This window comes from Caretta caretta, chromosome 23 (assembly GCF_965140235.1).
Source record: "Caretta caretta isolate rCarCar2 chromosome 23, rCarCar1.hap1, whole genome shotgun sequence".
Lineage (NCBI taxonomy): Eukaryota > Metazoa > Chordata > Testudines > Cheloniidae > Caretta > Caretta caretta.
In genome coordinates this window covers 15,381,183-15,396,297 of record NC_134228.1, presented here as the reverse complement: position 1 = coordinate 15,396,297, position 15,115 = coordinate 15,381,183, and the positions used below count along the sequence as shown (strand labels likewise).

At 62.2% G+C, this 15,115-nt stretch overlaps 3 protein-coding genes across 4 annotated transcripts; all 3 read right to left on the bottom strand.

Annotated features, from left to right (window-relative positions):
• Window positions 1–567: 567 nt before the first annotated feature.
• On the bottom strand, window positions 568–3,193 carry LOC142069844 (plexin-A3-like). Its single transcript, XM_075122394.1, has 2 exons — window positions 2,977–3,193; window positions 568–1,506 (listed from the first exon to the last, which is right to left on the bottom strand). Exons 1-2 carry the CDS (start codon window positions 3,103–3,105, stop codon window positions 1,411–1,413), a joined length of 225 nt encoding a protein of 74 aa, XP_074978495.1. The 5' UTR covers window positions 3,106–3,193; the 3' UTR covers window positions 568–1,410.
• A 1,157-nt stretch (window positions 3,194–4,350) lies between these two features.
• On the bottom strand, window positions 4,351–13,232 carry LOC125628048 (ubiquitin-like protein 4A). 2 transcript variants are annotated; one of them, XR_012665826.1, is made up of 5 exons: window positions 13,075–13,137; window positions 12,147–12,252; window positions 11,021–11,226; window positions 9,602–9,890; window positions 4,351–4,495 (listed from the first exon to the last, which is right to left on the bottom strand). XR_012665826.1 is itself a non-coding variant. In XM_075122448.1 (4 exons), exons 1-4 carry the CDS (start codon window positions 13,120–13,122, stop codon window positions 9,780–9,782), a joined length of 471 nt encoding a protein of 156 aa, XP_074978549.1. In that variant the 5' UTR covers window positions 13,123–13,232; the 3' UTR covers window positions 9,592–9,779. The 2 variants fall into 2 exon arrangements, 1 of the variants encoding a protein (XP_074978549.1); XM_075122448.1 differs by lacking the exon at window positions 4,351–4,495 and having other exon boundaries at window positions 9,592–9,890; window positions 13,075–13,232.
• LOC142069858 (EKC/KEOPS complex subunit LAGE3-like) lies at window positions 7,018–8,593 on the bottom strand. The gene is made up of 3 exons (XM_075122449.1): window positions 8,486–8,593; window positions 7,815–7,943; window positions 7,018–7,508 (listed from the first exon to the last, which is right to left on the bottom strand). Exons 1-3 carry the CDS (start codon window positions 8,530–8,532, stop codon window positions 7,394–7,396), a joined length of 291 nt encoding a protein of 96 aa, XP_074978550.1. The 5' UTR covers window positions 8,533–8,593; the 3' UTR covers window positions 7,018–7,393.
• Window positions 13,233–15,115: the final 1,883 nt, after the last annotated feature.

Sequence of the window (15,115 nt, the reverse complement as noted above, 5' to 3'; positions counted from 1 at the left end):
TTAAATCTTCCTTTAATTCCCCCTCCCCACCCAGAACTGAAGGCCCATCACTTATTCATCCAGCTGCCTCCACGGCATCTTTCACCTCCCACCCCTCCTGCCTCCTAAGGCAGATGCCAGAGTGGGGCCGGGCACGGGCCCCGAATCCCTCCCGCCCCATCTGAGGCAGAGTGAAATTTCCGCCCTGACCCATCCCAGCTCCAGCAACGGCACCAGCAAGCAGCTCCTCCTGGGAGAGAAACTGCCCCTCTTCCTGCCCTCAGCAGTATTATCGGGGAAGCCCGCGCCTCCTGGGTCCTGGGCCTGTTCTGTTCTTTTCCTGTTGTCCAGTGGCAGGCAGTTCCACCGGCTGGTCGAGCATCACGCTTCAGTCAGATTTGGACAGCAGCCCTCATGCTGGCGTTCGGTGTTAGAACTCTCCCCTCTAGCCCTGCTCTGTTGGGGGGGGTCACTGACGGGGACACCCCAATCTCCGTCAGGGGGGATGTCTGTGCAGCACCCCCCGTATGGTAGATAAGCCCCCCCAACACAATGATCCAGTTCCGGGGGGGGGGGGGGGAGAGGGGGTTTGGTTTTTTTTTCAGCACTTTAATTAGCAAAAGAAAAGTTAATTATAAAATGAACAGAGAAAACGGCCGCGTGGGAGCAGGGGAAAGGGTCTGTCCTGCCTCCCCCAAATCTCGAGGGGGAGCCAGGCCCCCACTCCCCGAGCCCACAGGCAGCACGACTATTTACACAGATATCGGGGGGGGGTTACACTGAAATTTCTTACACCCGGGACTAAATTTACACCGAACCCCCCGAGACTCAATAAATTATTCAGTAATTAAGGCACCACGCTGCCGGGAAAGGGGGCGCTGGGGAGGGAGTCTCTGAGACAAGGGGGTGGTGGGGGGGAGAAGGGCTGGGGGGGTCCCTGGAACATGGGTTAAATCTCCAATTCCCATTGTCACTGTCACCAAAACAAGAGGCAAATTCCAACAGCTATTGGGGGGGGGGCTGTACAGGGGTGAGGGGGGGCTCCTTTCAGCTGCTGGCCTGGGGATGCATTGGGGGGCTGGGAGGGATTATTGGGGGGCTGGGGGAGGGGGTCATACAGTATTGGGGGCTGTACAGTTTTGGGGGTGGGGGGTCGAGTATTGGGATGGAAGGGGGGGTCAACGCTGTAGCTCAGCCAGATCCACCCCCCCAGCACTGCCCCCCGTTGCACCCCCCCCATCACCACCAGCAGCCCCTCTGGGTTATTGCTACGAGGCCCGGTCCTGGTGGCATTGGGCATCGTCCCACCCAGAACCACTGCCCCCAAAAGTCAGCCTGCCCCTGAGCCAGGGGTCGAAGGTCACGTCTCCCCAGAGGAGGTCGAAGGTCGCACCGGCTGACCATGGGGGCTGTCCGTGGGGCCAGCCCCTCTCAGCTGCTGGTGGAGACCAAGGCAATGACCTGCTCCAGCCGCTGGCGCAGCTGCTGCTTCCGGCAGCTCCCGTCCCGGTCCAGCGCCGTCAGCACCTGTGGGCGAGGGGCAGGGTCAGGGGCGCCCGGGGGTGCTGCTAGCACCCCAGGGAATGGTCGAGCTCCCCCAGCGCTGTGGGGGGGGCAGGGGCTCTTGCCTCCTGCCGGCAGCACCCCAGGGACTGGTCGAGCTCCCCCAGCGCTGTGGGGGGGCTGTGGGGGGGCAGGGGCTCTCGCCTCCTGCCGGCAGCACCCCAGGGACTGGTCGAGCTCCCCCAGCGCTGTGGGGGGGCAGCGGGGGCTCTCGCCTCCTGCCGGCAGCACCCCAGGGACTGGTCGAGCTCCCCCAGCGCTGCGGGGGGGCAGGGGCTCTCGCCTCCTGCCGGTCGAGCTCCCCCGGGACCGGTCGAGCTCCCCCAGCGCTGTGGGAGGGCTGTGGGGGGGCAGCGGGGGCTCTCGCCTCCTGCCGGTAGCACCCCAGGGACCGGTCGAGCTCCCCCAGCGCTGTGGGGGGGCTGTGGGGGGGCAGCGGGGGCTCTCGCCTCCTGCCGGCAGCACCCCAGGGACTGGTCGAGCTCCCCCAGCGCTGCGGGGGGGGCAGGGGCTCTCGCCTCCTGCCGGTAGCACCCCAGGGACCGGTCGAGCTCCCCCAGCGCTGTGGGGGGGGCTGTGGGGGGGCAGCGGGGGCTCTCGCCTCCTGCCGGTAGCACCCCACGGACTGGTCAAGCTCCCCCAGCGCTGTGGGGGGGCTGTGGGGGGGCAGCGGGGGCTCTCGCCTCCTGCCGGTAGCACCCCAGCGACCGGTCGAGCTCCCCCAGTGCTGTGGGGGGGCTGTGGGGGGGCAGCGGGGGCTCTCGCCTCCTGCCGGCAGCACCCCAGGGACTGGTCGAGTTCCCCCAGCGCTGCGGGGGGGGCAGGGGCTCTCGCCTCCTGCCGGTAGCACCCCAGGGACCGGTCGAGCTCCCCCAGCGCTGTGGGGGGGCTGTGGGGGGGCAGCGGGGGCTCTCGCCTCCTGCCGGCAGCACCCCAGGGACTGGTCGAGCTCCCCCAGCGCTGCGGGGGGGCAGGGGCTCTCGCCTCCTGCCGGTAGCACCCCAGGGACCAGTCGAGCTCCCCCAGCGCTGTGGGGGGGCTGTGGGGGGGCAGCGGGGGCTCTCGCCTCCTGCCGGTAGCACCCCACGGACTGGTCAAGCTCCCCCAGCGCTGTGGGGGGGCTGTGGGGGGGCAGCGGGGGCTCTCGCCTCCTGCCGGTAGCACCCCAGGGACCGGTCGAGCTCCCCCAGCGCTGTGGGAGGGCTGTGGGGGGGCAGCGGGGGCTCTCGCCTCCTGCCGGTAGCACCCCACAGACTGGTCAAGCTCCCCCAGCGCTGTGGGGGGGCTGTGGGGGGGCAGGGGCTCTCACCTCCTGCCGGCAGCACCCCACGGACTGGTCGAGCTCCCTCAACGCTGGGTGGGGTTGCCGAGGGGGATGGGGGGGGTGGGGAGCAGGGAGGCTGTGGGGGGGCAGGGGGCGGCAGGCGCTCTCACCTCCTGCCGGTAACGCCCCACGTACTGGTAGAGCTCCCCCAGTGCCCCCAGTGTGTTGAACTCCCCGGCGTGGAGCCGCGACTGCTCCCCCAGGTAGGCATCCATGTCCTGGTCGCTGATGGGAGCCATCCTGGCGATGTCCCGGTAGTACCTGGGGGGCAGGGGGTGAGGGGGGGCAGGGTCACCTCCCCCACACTGCTCCTTCCCCCCCCCACAGCCCTGTTACCATGTCTGCCCCCCACCCCTGCGTCCAAGCGCCCTTTCCCCCACTGTTCCTCCTCCCACACCCCCATTACCTCATCGGTCCCCCCGTATCCCAGCGCCCCTCCCCCCACAGCCCCATTACCTCATTGGCTGGATGAACTGGACCTCCCTCAGCTAGAGGTGGAGGTTGTGGGTCTGATCTGAGAGGAAAGAGTTTAAAAAAAATGAGTGGAAGAACAGGAAAGATTAATATAAACCAGAACCTAGGAAATGTAGAAAATTGATAAGGGAAGCAAAAGGGCATAAGGAAAAAAATCTATGCCCAGCACAGTTAAGGACAACATGAAGATGATTTTTTAAAACTCATATTAGGAACAAAGAAAATCTTAACAATGGTATTGCTCCATTACTAGATAGAAATGATAGAACTCTCAGTACTAATGCAGAGAAGGTTCTGTATTTGGGAAAAGAAAAGCAGATGATGCAGTCCAGGGGTCACCTCATGTCAAAATGAGCCAGGAGGCCATTCTGGTACTTCTGACCATGGTGATGCAGCACCATAAGGCAGGTGTATGTCCCTCTCTGTGTGACGGTAGATGACCTCGGCAAGAGACCCACCTCGTCTCTGATAAACCCGGGTGTCTTGCAGTGGATCCATCTTAGGGGGCAGGTGTAGGTGAAGGAGCAAAGCAGAACAACTACCCGCCCACCCCTAGAGGGAGTTGAACAGCAAAAACCATAAATCCTGGGCAGGAACCGCAGAGAGATGTTCCTGTTACCATGATCCAAGGATCTGGAATGGGACCCAGCCCCATACCCCCTGCTGCAGCAAATGGGGGTTCAGCTGGTTCCCCCTGGATCCCTGCAAACTGGGGTTCACAAGGGACTTTTCCCAGCTTCCCCACTGCACCACCCCTATCACTAGCCTCACATTGCTCCCTGTGCCCCACAGGCCCATCCCACTGCCCACACCCCCAGACCTGGGATGGATCCAGGTGGCAAAGGAGGCTACAATCTTCTGTGCCCTTTCATGTTCTCTTTCATACCTCCTCACTGCTTCCCCATCCACTCCCCTCTTCAGGCCCCAGCACCCCACCCACTGTTCGGGTGTTACCAGTAAAAGTGGGACCACGAGCCCCTGGTACTGTGAGCTCCCCCGGACACTCCAAGGGCCCTCACCCCTGTCAAGGTCAGTAGCAGCAGCAGCTCCTGGTCGTGTTGCAGCAGACGTTGGCTCCACTGGGTCAAGGGTAAGGTCTTCTTGTTGAAATTGTGCGTTATTTCTTTAGGACTCCGGCACTGATGCAGTCATAACCTATGATGAAACTCTTTCAGTTCCAATTGTACCTCATGGGGATGTTACACAGCAACTACTAAAGTTAGACATTTTTAAATCAGGTGGTATGGATAAATTGCATCCAAGAGTTTTGAAAGAGTTGTCTGAAGAAGTTGCAGCACTGTGAAAGAAAGCTAATGTTCCAATATTTTAAAAAGGTAAATGGTAACCTCGGTAATGATAGGTCTGTCAGCCTGACATCAACCCCTGGCAAAATAATGGAGTAACGGACGTGGGACATGATTATATAAAGAACTAAAGGAGGATAATATAATTAATGCCAGTCAACGTGGGCTTCTGGAATGTAGGTCCAGTCACACTAGCTTGATTTTTTAAAATGAGATTACAAGGTTGATTGTTAAAGTAATCATGTTGCTGTCATGTACTTAGACTTCGGTAAGGTCTTTGACTTGGTACCACACAACATTTGGATTAAAAAAAATAGAATGATTAAAAAAAATTACCCTAAAACCAGACTGATTGGTTCCAATGGCTTTACAGGGCAAATTCCTTAGCGTATGCACCGTATGCCTCAGATGGACATGACCAGGTTTCATCACTGAATTTGGGCTGCTGGATGGCTCATTCCTTCCCTGGTTCGGTTTGCACACTGACAGGGTGCACAGTGTGACAAATGGACTCACCTTCAAGTGGGTGTGTTTCTAGTGGGATCCTTCAGGGACTGGTTCTTGGTCCTACGCTATTGTCTATAGGGTCTACACGGGCAGGAGAGGGTGAGGTTGGTGTAACAACGTCGCTCAGGGGTCACTCATTTTTCACACCCCTGAGTGACATAGTTCTCCCGATCTAGCGCTGTAGTGTAGGCCTGGCCCGAGTGAGGTACCAGCTCACCTCAGCTAGGGATAATTTGGGGGGGTATAATCAGGCTAAATGTTGTACTTGGGGCCCGTATGTTGGGGAGGCCCCAGCTGGGAGCCGTCTGGGAAAAGTGGCTTGGCTGGCCAGTGGGCAGGGACAGAGCCCCCACCACAGCCCCCAGTGGGTTGCTCCCCTCTGGGTCAGACATTTATTGCAGGCTCACATGCACCTGCTTATCCACCCCCATGTCTGCTTCCCACAAACCCCCTCACCCTCCAACCCCCGCGCCTGTGAGCATAGCCAAGGCTCTTGGCTGGATCCGTCGACATTCAGCGGCACGAAAACCGCCCCGTCCTCACTTGGGCCAGGTTACCCTGCGATCCCACTCACTCTGCAGCAGGGACCTGCCCCTGCATTATTTACCTCCCCCTGTTTCTAGGCCTTCTGCCGAGGTTCCCCACACTGGCTGCATGTTTCCTTCCAGCTACCTAACAAGACGGTCACTAGCCCAGGGCCCCTGGGTTTCCCCAGACTATCTCCTGCCCCTCAGGGCTTTCCCATTTCCCTTGGGCTGTCGTTACAGAGACCCCGCCCTTCTCTGGGCTCCTAGTACTTAGTCTCAGGGAGTTTCTAGGTCACCCCAATTCCTTGTCCCTCCCTCAGGGGGCCACCCTACAGCCCTGGCTGCAGGGGTATGTCTATGGGACAGACCACACCGGAGTGACCCCACAGTATGGACAGAGACCGCACTGATGGAAGGGGGCTTTCCAGCAGCATAAGAACACCTCCCCCCCGGGGGGGGGTCCAGCCCCCACCCCCACCACAACCCTCTGTCTCTGCCTTCCAGCCAGTGCACTCTAGTCCTCTTCCTGTATAGGAACCAAACCACCAAGCCTGCACCTCCCCAGCTGCTGCTAATTCTTAATTAGCTGCCTTCCACCCCTCTCCAGAATGGGCTAATTGGGCTGCTGGGCTGCTGTTAACCCTTCACCTGCCAGAATGGGGCACTGGGGGTGGGGGGGAGTGTAGGCTGTAGAGGTGGATTCTGGGAGACACTGTTTGTGGGTCTTTGGGAGCGTCCCACCTCCAATGTTGGGGGGGAGGAGGATCCCTGGGAGGGCTGCGTAAGGGGCAGCAGGGCTCATTAATCAAACGGAGGGGAGAGTTCCTGGGAGGGAGGCTGTATATGGGGGATCCCAGGAGAAAGTCAATCCCTGAGGGGTATCCTGCAGAGGTTCCTGGCAGGGGGGGCTGGGGGAGGATCCCAGGGAGCTGTGCTGGGAGGGGTTCCAGTGGGGGCTAGCGCCAAGGGGCTGATCATAGAATAACATTGGAAGGGACCTCTGGAGGCCATCTAGTCCAACCCCCGCCCAGAGCAGGACCAATCCCAACTAAATCATCCCAGCCAGGACTTTGTCAAGCCTGACCTTAAAAACTTCTAAGGAAGGGGATTCCACCACCTCCCTAGGTAACGCATTCCAGTGTTTCACCACCCTCCTAGTGAAAAAGTTTTTCCTAATATCCAACCTAAACCTCCCCCACTGCAACTTGAGACCGTTACTCCTTGTCCTTGTCCTGTCATCTGCTATCACTGAGAACAGTCTAGATCCAGCCCGGGGATGGATCCCAGCACAGGGAGGGGAGGGTCTTTTTCCCACTCATATTCAGACAGACACAGCGGGTTCCACTGCAGCATTTATTGCAGAGTCCAGCATGACATGGGTGGGGTCTATACAGAGCCCCCTGCACAGAGCCCCCTGCACAGAGCCCCACAGCCCCGCCACAGCAACACCCCCCCATCAGTGTACCCCCAAATCCCCCTCCCCACAGGATCTTCTAGCCTCAGAGCTGAAACCAGTCCAAGGTGCTGGCCAAATGCAGGGACTGTCTCTGTCACCCCCCAACTCTGCTCCCCCCCAACCAGGACAGTCCAGCTGATGCCTGGCCTGCACCCCCAGCAGCACCAGCTCCAGCATCTTCAAGGCAGTGGGGGCTGAGAGGACATCTTCCCAGACTCTTGCCCCTCCCCTGGCTCCCCAGAGTGCCAGAAGGCAGGTGCTATCGGGGTACCGGGGGCCCAAACATCTCCATGGTCTGTATCACCAGGGAGAGATGGTCCAGGAAGGAGCTGATGGAAACACGCAGGACCCGGGCCTCATCTGCTTTCCAGCACCTGGTAGGAGGAGATGGGGTGAGGTGGGAGCCACCCCTAAGCCCGGCTTAGCCAGTGCCCCTCATGACCCGTAGCCCCTGCTAGCCCAGCCCTGGGCTCCCCCCAGCCCTGCCGGTGCCCCTCACTCCCGACCCGCAGCCCCTGCTAGCCTGGCCCTGGGCTCCCCACAGCTCTGCCGGTGCCCCTCACTCTGGACCCACAGCCCCTGCTAGCCCGGCCCTGGGCTCCCCCCAGCCCTGCCGGTGCCCCTCACTCCCGACCTGCAGCCCGTGGTGGGGGTTGGTCTCCATGGGGGGGATCACTCACACGTGCAGGAAGTTCTCGGTCACCGTCAGTTCTTTGCTGATCCCCCCCTTGCGGGGCTCAGGGTCAGGGGCCAGGGAGCCATGAGCAATTTGGGCCTCCAAGGGGGATGGAAATGGGACACTCAAGGTGCTGGGGGGAGCGAAGTTAAGGAAAAAGGGAGTGGAAAAAACTTGGGTGGGGCAGGAGAGAGACATGGACAGTCCCATGGGGCATGGGGGAGACCCCCATGGACCCCTTTTTCCACCACAGCCCCTTCTGCACCCCCTAGATCTCCCCACAGTCCCTTCTGAGCCCCCCAGATCCGCCCACAGCCCCTTCTGCACCCCTCGGACCCCCTCACAGCCCCCAGAGCGCCTTCTGCACCCCCAGACCCCCCACAGCCCCTTCTGAGCCTCCCAGATCCCCCCACAGCCCGTCTGCACCCCCCAGACCCCCCACAGCCCCTTCTGAGCCTCCCAGACCCCCCCACAGCCCGTCTGCACCCCCCAGACCCCCCACAGCCCCTTCTGAGCCTCCCAGATCCCCTCACAGCCCCCAGACCTCCCCACAGTCCCTTCTGAGCCCCCAAATACTCCCACAGCCCCCAGAGCCCCTTCTGCACCCCCCAGATTCCCCCCAGAGCCCCTTCTGCACCCCCCAGTCCCTTCTGAGGCCCACAGCTCCCCGGATACAAGCCCAGGCAGCCCAGCCTAGCCCGATCTGCTCCAGCTTCTTCCATCCCGGCCACGGCTCCGCCCCACGTACCGCGAGGGGGCGGAGTTTGCGGCCAGGCCCCGCCCCCAGAACTTGCCGTCCCTGAGGCCCGTCTGCAGGGATCCCCCGCCCTCCCCAGCAGGAGGAGCGACCCCCAGCTGAGACCCCCTTGCACCCCCTCCCCCATGCCCAAGAGCCCCCCCAGCATCACCTCCCTCCCATGAGGGGCCCCAGGCATCCACTGCCCTCACCCCACCGCTGCAGGGAAGTACCCCAGAGCCCCCCTTCCTAGGAGCCCCCCAGCCTCCCACGCCTGGCAGGGGGCAGAGACCTTCCCTTCTGTGCGAGGGCCCCTGCACCGGAACCTCCTCTGGGACACAGGCAGGGTGACCACACAGCAAATGTGGAAAATCGGGACAGGGGGTGTGTGTAAGAAAAAGCCCCGAATTTTGGGACTGTCCCTATAAAATCAGGACCTCCGGTCAACTGAGACACAGGTGACCCCCCAATGGGGGATCCAGACCCCTCCCCCGAGGAAGTCACAACCCCCTCACAGGGGCCTTCAGCAGCACCCCCTTCCCCAGTCAGAGTCCCCTCCCAAATGCCAGCCCTATTCTCCATGTTCCCCCCCCCCCCCAGCCCAGCCCCCAAGGTCTGCAGGGCAAATTCACCCTCCACCATCAGCCCTGCTGAAAATCAGCTTCTTCCTTCTCACACTCAGCGGGGGGTGCTATGGTGGGCAAAGACCTGGAGGACACAGCTGCCCCATGGGGACGGAGATAGGAGTGTCAGTAGGCAAGGGGCCCCTGCATAACCAGCCCCATACCCCACACCAGAGAAGCCATGTCCCAATGCTGGGCAAGAGGTCCCTGAGTAACCGGTCCCTGCCCAGCCCCAGAGGGGCCATGTCTCATCACCAGACGAGGGATGCCTGGATAACCGGCCCCCTACCCCCACCCCAGAGATAGCCCCAAGCAAGGTGTCCCCAGATAACCAGCCCCCTGTCCCACCCTAGAGGCGGGTCTCTGTATAACCAGCCCCCTGCCCCACCCCAGTTAACACATCAGGCAGAACTGGGCAGGTCTCACACCTACCATCACCTTTAATGGGGAATGGGAGACACAGACAGGCTCCTTAGCAGCAGTTCAGAGGCGTGAGGAGGGGGCAGAGGGACCCCAAGCCCCCTACTGGGCCCTGCCTGCAGGCGCCTTGTTCCAGGTGCAGGGAGGGCCAGGCCGAAGTCTTTCCCCCAGGCCCACGGCTGTCTGGATGCTAGTCCAGGAATCCCATCTCCACCGCATCAGCCACCTCTGGGTGCAGCAGCCGCGTGGCCAGCCGCTCAATGTCATCCAGGCTCAGCAGGCGAAGGCTCCGCTCATAATCCTGGAGGGAGAGGGTGGCTTAGCAAGGCGACCCCCAGGGTGTAAGGGAAGGGGGGGCGTTGGAATCCCTGTAGCCCTCTGCCCCACCCTCATTGCTGGGTCCCCGGATAACCAGCCCCTGCCCCAGGCCATAGGGGGCACATCTCAGTGATGGGTCCCGGGATAACCAGTATCCTCATGCCAGGCGGGTTTCAAGGATGCAATGACCCAACCAGGAATCCCCCCAGCTGTACAACTGATCAATGAAATTGCTTTTAATTGTTCACTTTATTAATATAACTTCATAAGCAAAGTTTTATGAATGAAACAACATTCATTCATAAAACCGGTTACGCCAATAACTGGCTAATTCAGTTTCACTTTCAATCCAATTGCTGCTTAAATCACTGAAACTTGCACTATTTCAACATTGTAACTTCTGTTCACTGTTTGCCATTCATTATACTTGTCCATATTGTAACTCAAACTCCATTTTAAAATGCTCACTCCATTTTGTAAAAGCCTGCTGCAAACTTCATTTTGCAAAACCCTGATGTAATCTTATTAGATTAGTTTAGATGTATGAATGAAGTATGGATGGATGATGGAATCAACCTCCAGCCCCAGCCCATCCTGATGAAATAAAGTGTAAACACCTAAAGGCTGAAGATGCAGACAACAGCCCTGATAAAGTAAGAGGAGTCCACCCTCAAAAGAACAGAAGTACAATTGAAGAAACATCAAAGCCAGGTCCTAGTCTGAAAGTCATGTCTGCAGTTGACGGGTGATCAATCACACTGAACCCAGAGGCAGCGTAACACAGCAAGACCTATAGACTCTGGATTCAGACTAAAGCCTACGAAAAGGATGAGTGAGATGGAAGATTTTGGAGGGTAACATTCTGTTGCCAACATGGAAGGGCATCAGTGCACGCCCAACAGAGACCCAGCCCTTCCTTGTGCCCGGCTTTCCTGACCGGTGAGCCGCCAGTGTGTGTGTGTGTGTGTACACATAGGTATTAGATATTAGTTATTGGTCATAAATCAAATTGTGTTATAATAAACGTGACATCTTGTCTTGTCCCCTAAAACGATCCTGTGTAGTTTTGTCTGCATAACACAGCCTGCAGCTCCCTCCGCACCAGGGCATTACCTTCTGCAGCTGCTCCAGCACCTTCTCCGCATCAGCTGTGCTGAAATGCCGAGTCAGGACCTGGCCCAGCGGGTGCCAGATGGTCGGGAATGGTGGCGGGGGTCCCCTGAGCCCCGGCTCCTCGGGGGAAGCCTTCTCCAGCGGCTTGATCACCAGATTCAGCTTGGACTCGGGGCCGATGGAATAGTCCGAGAGCCGGTGCTCATCTGTGGGAGTGGCAGAGGGGCCATGAGCTCCTGCCCTCCCCAGCTCACAGGGACCCCTGGGACCGCGAGACCCCAAGATAAAGGCATCCCCACACACACCACTGAAAAATGGAAGTTCTGGACCATTACAACTCTTACCCTACCCCATCTCAGCACTGGTGAAGGGTCCCTGAATAAACAGTCCCTGCGCCCTGCCACGGGAGGAGGGCAGGCATGTCTCAGCACTGGGCAAGGGGTCCCTGTATAAACACCCCCTGCCCTACCCCAGAGGGGCCACGTCTCAGTACGGGAGTCTCCATGTAATCAACTCCCTGCATCTTCAAACACAACGAGGAGTCCGGTGGCACCCTAAAGACTAACAGATTTATTTGAGCATAAGCTTTCATGGGTAAAAAAGTGGGGTTTTTTACCCATTGAAGCTTATGCCTAAATAAATCTGTTGGTCTTTAAGGTGCCACTGGTCTCCTCGTTGTTTTTGTGGATACAGACTAACACGGCTACCACTCTGATACTTTTCAGAGGAACAGCCGTGTTAGTCTGTATTCGCAAAAAGAAAAGGAGTACTTGTGGCACCTTAGAGACTAACCAATCTTGGCACCAGGTGAGGAGTCCCCATATAAACACCCCCTACCCCACGCCAGAGGGGTCCTGTCTCAGTACTGGGCGAGGGGTCTCTCTGTAACCAACTCCCTGCATCTTAGCCCCAGGTGAGGGGTCCCCATATAAACACCCCCTGCCCCACCCCAGAGGCATCCGCACTGAATGAGATTAGATGAAGCGGGTGGGCGATGAAATGGCTGGTGTTAGTAATGATATGCGTTGTCATGACGTTTCAGGGTAACGAGGCGTATGAGGAGCAGTCGTGCCCCTCTGGGGGCTGCCTGTCTGCAGACTCCTGTGCCCCGGGAACAGGCACCCACCTGCCAGGGCCTTGCCCTTGAAAAGCAGCCGCTGCTGAGAGACTGGGACGTTCAACTTCTCCGAGACCAGACGCTTCAGGGTGCTGACGCGCTCGTCCGGGGAGACCTGGGGAAAATGGGGGGGGGGCTGCAGTGGGGAGCTACACCCCCCCCCAGGACTGACAAACCCCACCGGTGCCCCCCCATCCATCCCCCAGGAACCTCCCCCACAAACCCTCCCCACCTCACACCCCCGGGGCTCCCGGCACCTGCCTCACACCCCCCACTGGTGCCCCCCCACCCCTCCCTGGATCTTCCCTATCTCCCCACCCAACATCACTCGACAGCCCCTCCCACACCTCTCCCACCTGCTTCCCCCCCTAGGGTAGAGATGCAGGCAGAGGGCCCCCCCATAAACACCCCCCAGCCAGCTCCTCCCCCGAGCCAGCCCCTCCGGTCCCCCCCAGGCACAGCCCCCCTGCCGGGCACAGCCCGCCCCCCAGCCAGCCACTCCGACCCCCCCCGGGCACAGGCCCCCCCCCCAGCCAGCCAGCCAGCCAGCCAGCCCCTCCACCCCCCCCCGGGCACAGCCCGTCCCCCGAGCCAGCCCCTCCGGTCCCCCCCAGGCACAGCCCCCCTCCTGGGCACAGCCCGCCCCCCAGCCAGCCACTCCGACCCCCCCCGGGCACAGCCCCTCCCCCGAGCCAGCCCCTCCGGTCCCCCCGAGGCACAGCCAGCCAGCCCCTCCACCCCCCCCCGGGCACAGCCCCTCCCCCGAGCCAGCCCCTCCGGTCCCCCCCAGGCACAGCCCCCCTCCCGGGCACAGCCCGCCCCCCAGCCAGCCACTCCGACCCCCCCCGGGCACAGCCCCTCCCCCCGTCAGCCCCTCCACCCCCCCCCCGGGCACAGCCCCTCCCCCGAGCCAGCCCCTCCGGTCCCCCCCGGGCACCTGCAGGCTGCAGCCCCGGCCCTGCAGCGCCTTCACCGTGAGCAGCATCGCGGGATCGCGGCCGCGCAGCCCGGAGCGGCCCCTTTAACGGCCCCATAGACATCCGGGAGGACACCGGGATAGAGCGGCCGCCTCCGGGAAGCATAGAGTTGTAAGAAGGTCCGCTAGACTAGACGGAAGGGGGCCATAGAGTACCGCGAGTCCGCAGATAGAGCGGCCGGCGTTATGCCATAGAGTCTGAGCGGAGTGGTGTCCAGAGTGACCGTAACCATAGAGACTAAAGGGGGCGGGGAGACTGGGCGATGTCATATCATAGAGATGCGGTGGGAGTCAGGGCCAGAGCGGCTGGTTCCATACCATAGATAACCAGAGGGCGTCAGGACTAGAGTGGCAGGATTATACCATAAAGATCCAACGGAACGGACAGAGCGGCACACTCTGTTCTGCACAGGCCCGGGGGACCAAAGGCCAGTCTGGACAGCCTCCAGTACCATAGAGACGCAAGGAGGGCAAGAGCAGCTCTCGGGCTCCATTGACCTTGGCGCGAGAGCAGCGCAGTGGGGGGGCGCGGGGGGCAGACAAAGGCACCGGACCTCCCAGTGCCCCCCACAGGAACTCCCGACCCACGGCCCCTGCCCCCCACCCCCAGCCCTGCCGGTGCCCCCCACTCCCGACCCACGGCCCCTGCCCCCCACCCCCAGCCCTGCCGGTGCCCCCCACTCCCGACCCGCAGCCCCCTCCCCCCCCAGCCCTGCCGGTGCCCCCCACTCCCGACCCACGGCCCCCGCCCCCCAGCCCTGCCGGTGCCCCCCACTCCCGACCCACGGCCCCTGCCCCCCAGCCCTGCCGGTGCCCCCCACCCCCAGCCCTGCCGGTGCCCCCCACTCCCGACCCGCAGCCCCCTCCCCCCCCAGCCCTGCCGGTGCCCCCCACTCCCGACCCACGGCCCCTGCCCCCCAGCCCTGCCGGTGCCCCCCACTCCCGACCCACGGCCCCTGCCCCCCAGCCCTGCCGGTGCCCCCCACTCCCGACCCACGGCCCCTGCCCCCCACCCCCAGCCCTGCCGGTGCCCCCCACTCCCGACCCGCAGCCCCCTCCCCCCCCAGCCCTGCCGGTGCCCCCCACTCCCGACCCACGGCCCCCGCCCCCCAGCCCTGCCGGTGCCCCCCACTCCCGACCCACGGCCCCTGCCCCCCAGCCCTGCCGGTGCCCCCCACTCCCGACCCGCAGCCCCTGCCCCCCACCCCCAGCCCTGCCGGTGCCCCCCACTCCCGACCCGCAGCCCCCTCCCCCCCCAGCCCTGCCGGTGCCCCCCACACCCAACCCGCAGCCCCCTGCCCCCCCCAGCCCTGCCGGTGCCCCTCACTCCCGACCCACGGCCCCCCCCCAGCCCTGCCGGTGCCCCCCACTCCCGACCCGCAGCCCCCTGCCCCCCCCCAGCCCTGCCGGTGCCCCTCACTCCCGACCCGCAGCCCCCTGCCCCCCCCAGCCCTGCCGGTGCCCCCCACTCCCGACCCGCAGCCCCCTGCCCCCCCCAGCCTGCCGGTGCCCCTCACTCGTGACCCGCAGGCCCCTGCGCCCCCCAGCCCTGCCGGTTCCCCTCCCGAGCCGCAGCCCCTGCCCCCCCAGCCCACCGGTGCCCCTCACTCCTGACCCACGGCCCCTGCCCCCCAGCCCACGGGTGCCCCTCACTCCCGGCCCACACCCCCCTGCCTCCCCAGCCCACCGGTGCCCCTCACTCCCGACCCGCAGCCCCCTGCCCCGCCGGTGCCCCTCACCCCCGACCCGCAGCCCCCTGCTAGCCCGGCCCTGAGCTCGCCGCATCACAGCGGGAATAAGGAAGTGGTGAGGAGGCCGAGTTTCCCGTTTCTTCGCTGTTGCCATGAGGGTGTGGTTGGGAGAGGCATTAAGCTTGGAAGTTGCACAGCAGAGAGGGGCAGGGCAGACAGCCTGGCATGGGTTCCTAGCTTCCCCACTCTCCATGCCAGGGGTCAGGCACAGAGCAGCCTGCAGTAGGGCCAGCACCCATGTTTGCTCTCAG

Bases quoted from the DNA above. Each gene is read 5' to 3' on its own strand.
- LOC142069844 (XM_075122394.1), bottom strand. From the start codon at position 3,105: ATGGCTCCCATCAGCGACCAGGACATGGATGCCTACCTGGGGGAGCAG. The intron at 1,507-2,976 runs GTGAGAGCGCCT...CCTCGCCCACAG, and splicing joins TGGGGCGTTACCGGCAGGAG to GTGCTGACGGCGCTGGACCG.
- LOC142069858 (XM_075122449.1), bottom strand. From the start codon at position 8,532: ATGGAAGAAGCTGGAGCAGATCGGGCTAGGCTGGGCTGCCTGGGCTT. The intron at 7,944-8,485 runs GTATCCGGGGAG...CGCTCCCCCCAG, and splicing joins AGGCTGGGCTGCCTGGGCTT to CACCTTGAGTGTCCCATTTC. The intron at 7,509-7,814 runs GTGAGTGATCCC...TCCTCCTACCAG, and splicing joins ACCGAGAACTTCCTGCACGT to GTGCTGGAAAGCAGATGAGG.
- LOC125628048 (XM_075122448.1), bottom strand. From the start codon at position 13,122: ATGCTGCTCACGGTGAAGGCGCTGCAGGGCCGGGGCTGCAGCCTGCAG. The intron at 12,253-13,074 runs GTGCCCGGGGGG...CATTTTCCCCAG, and splicing joins GCCGGGGCTGCAGCCTGCAG to GTCTCCCCGGACGAGCGCGT. The intron at 9,891-11,020 runs GTAATGCCCTGG...CTCTCCCTCCAG, and splicing joins TGCTGGAGCAGCTGCAGAAG to GATTATGAGCGGAGCCTTCG.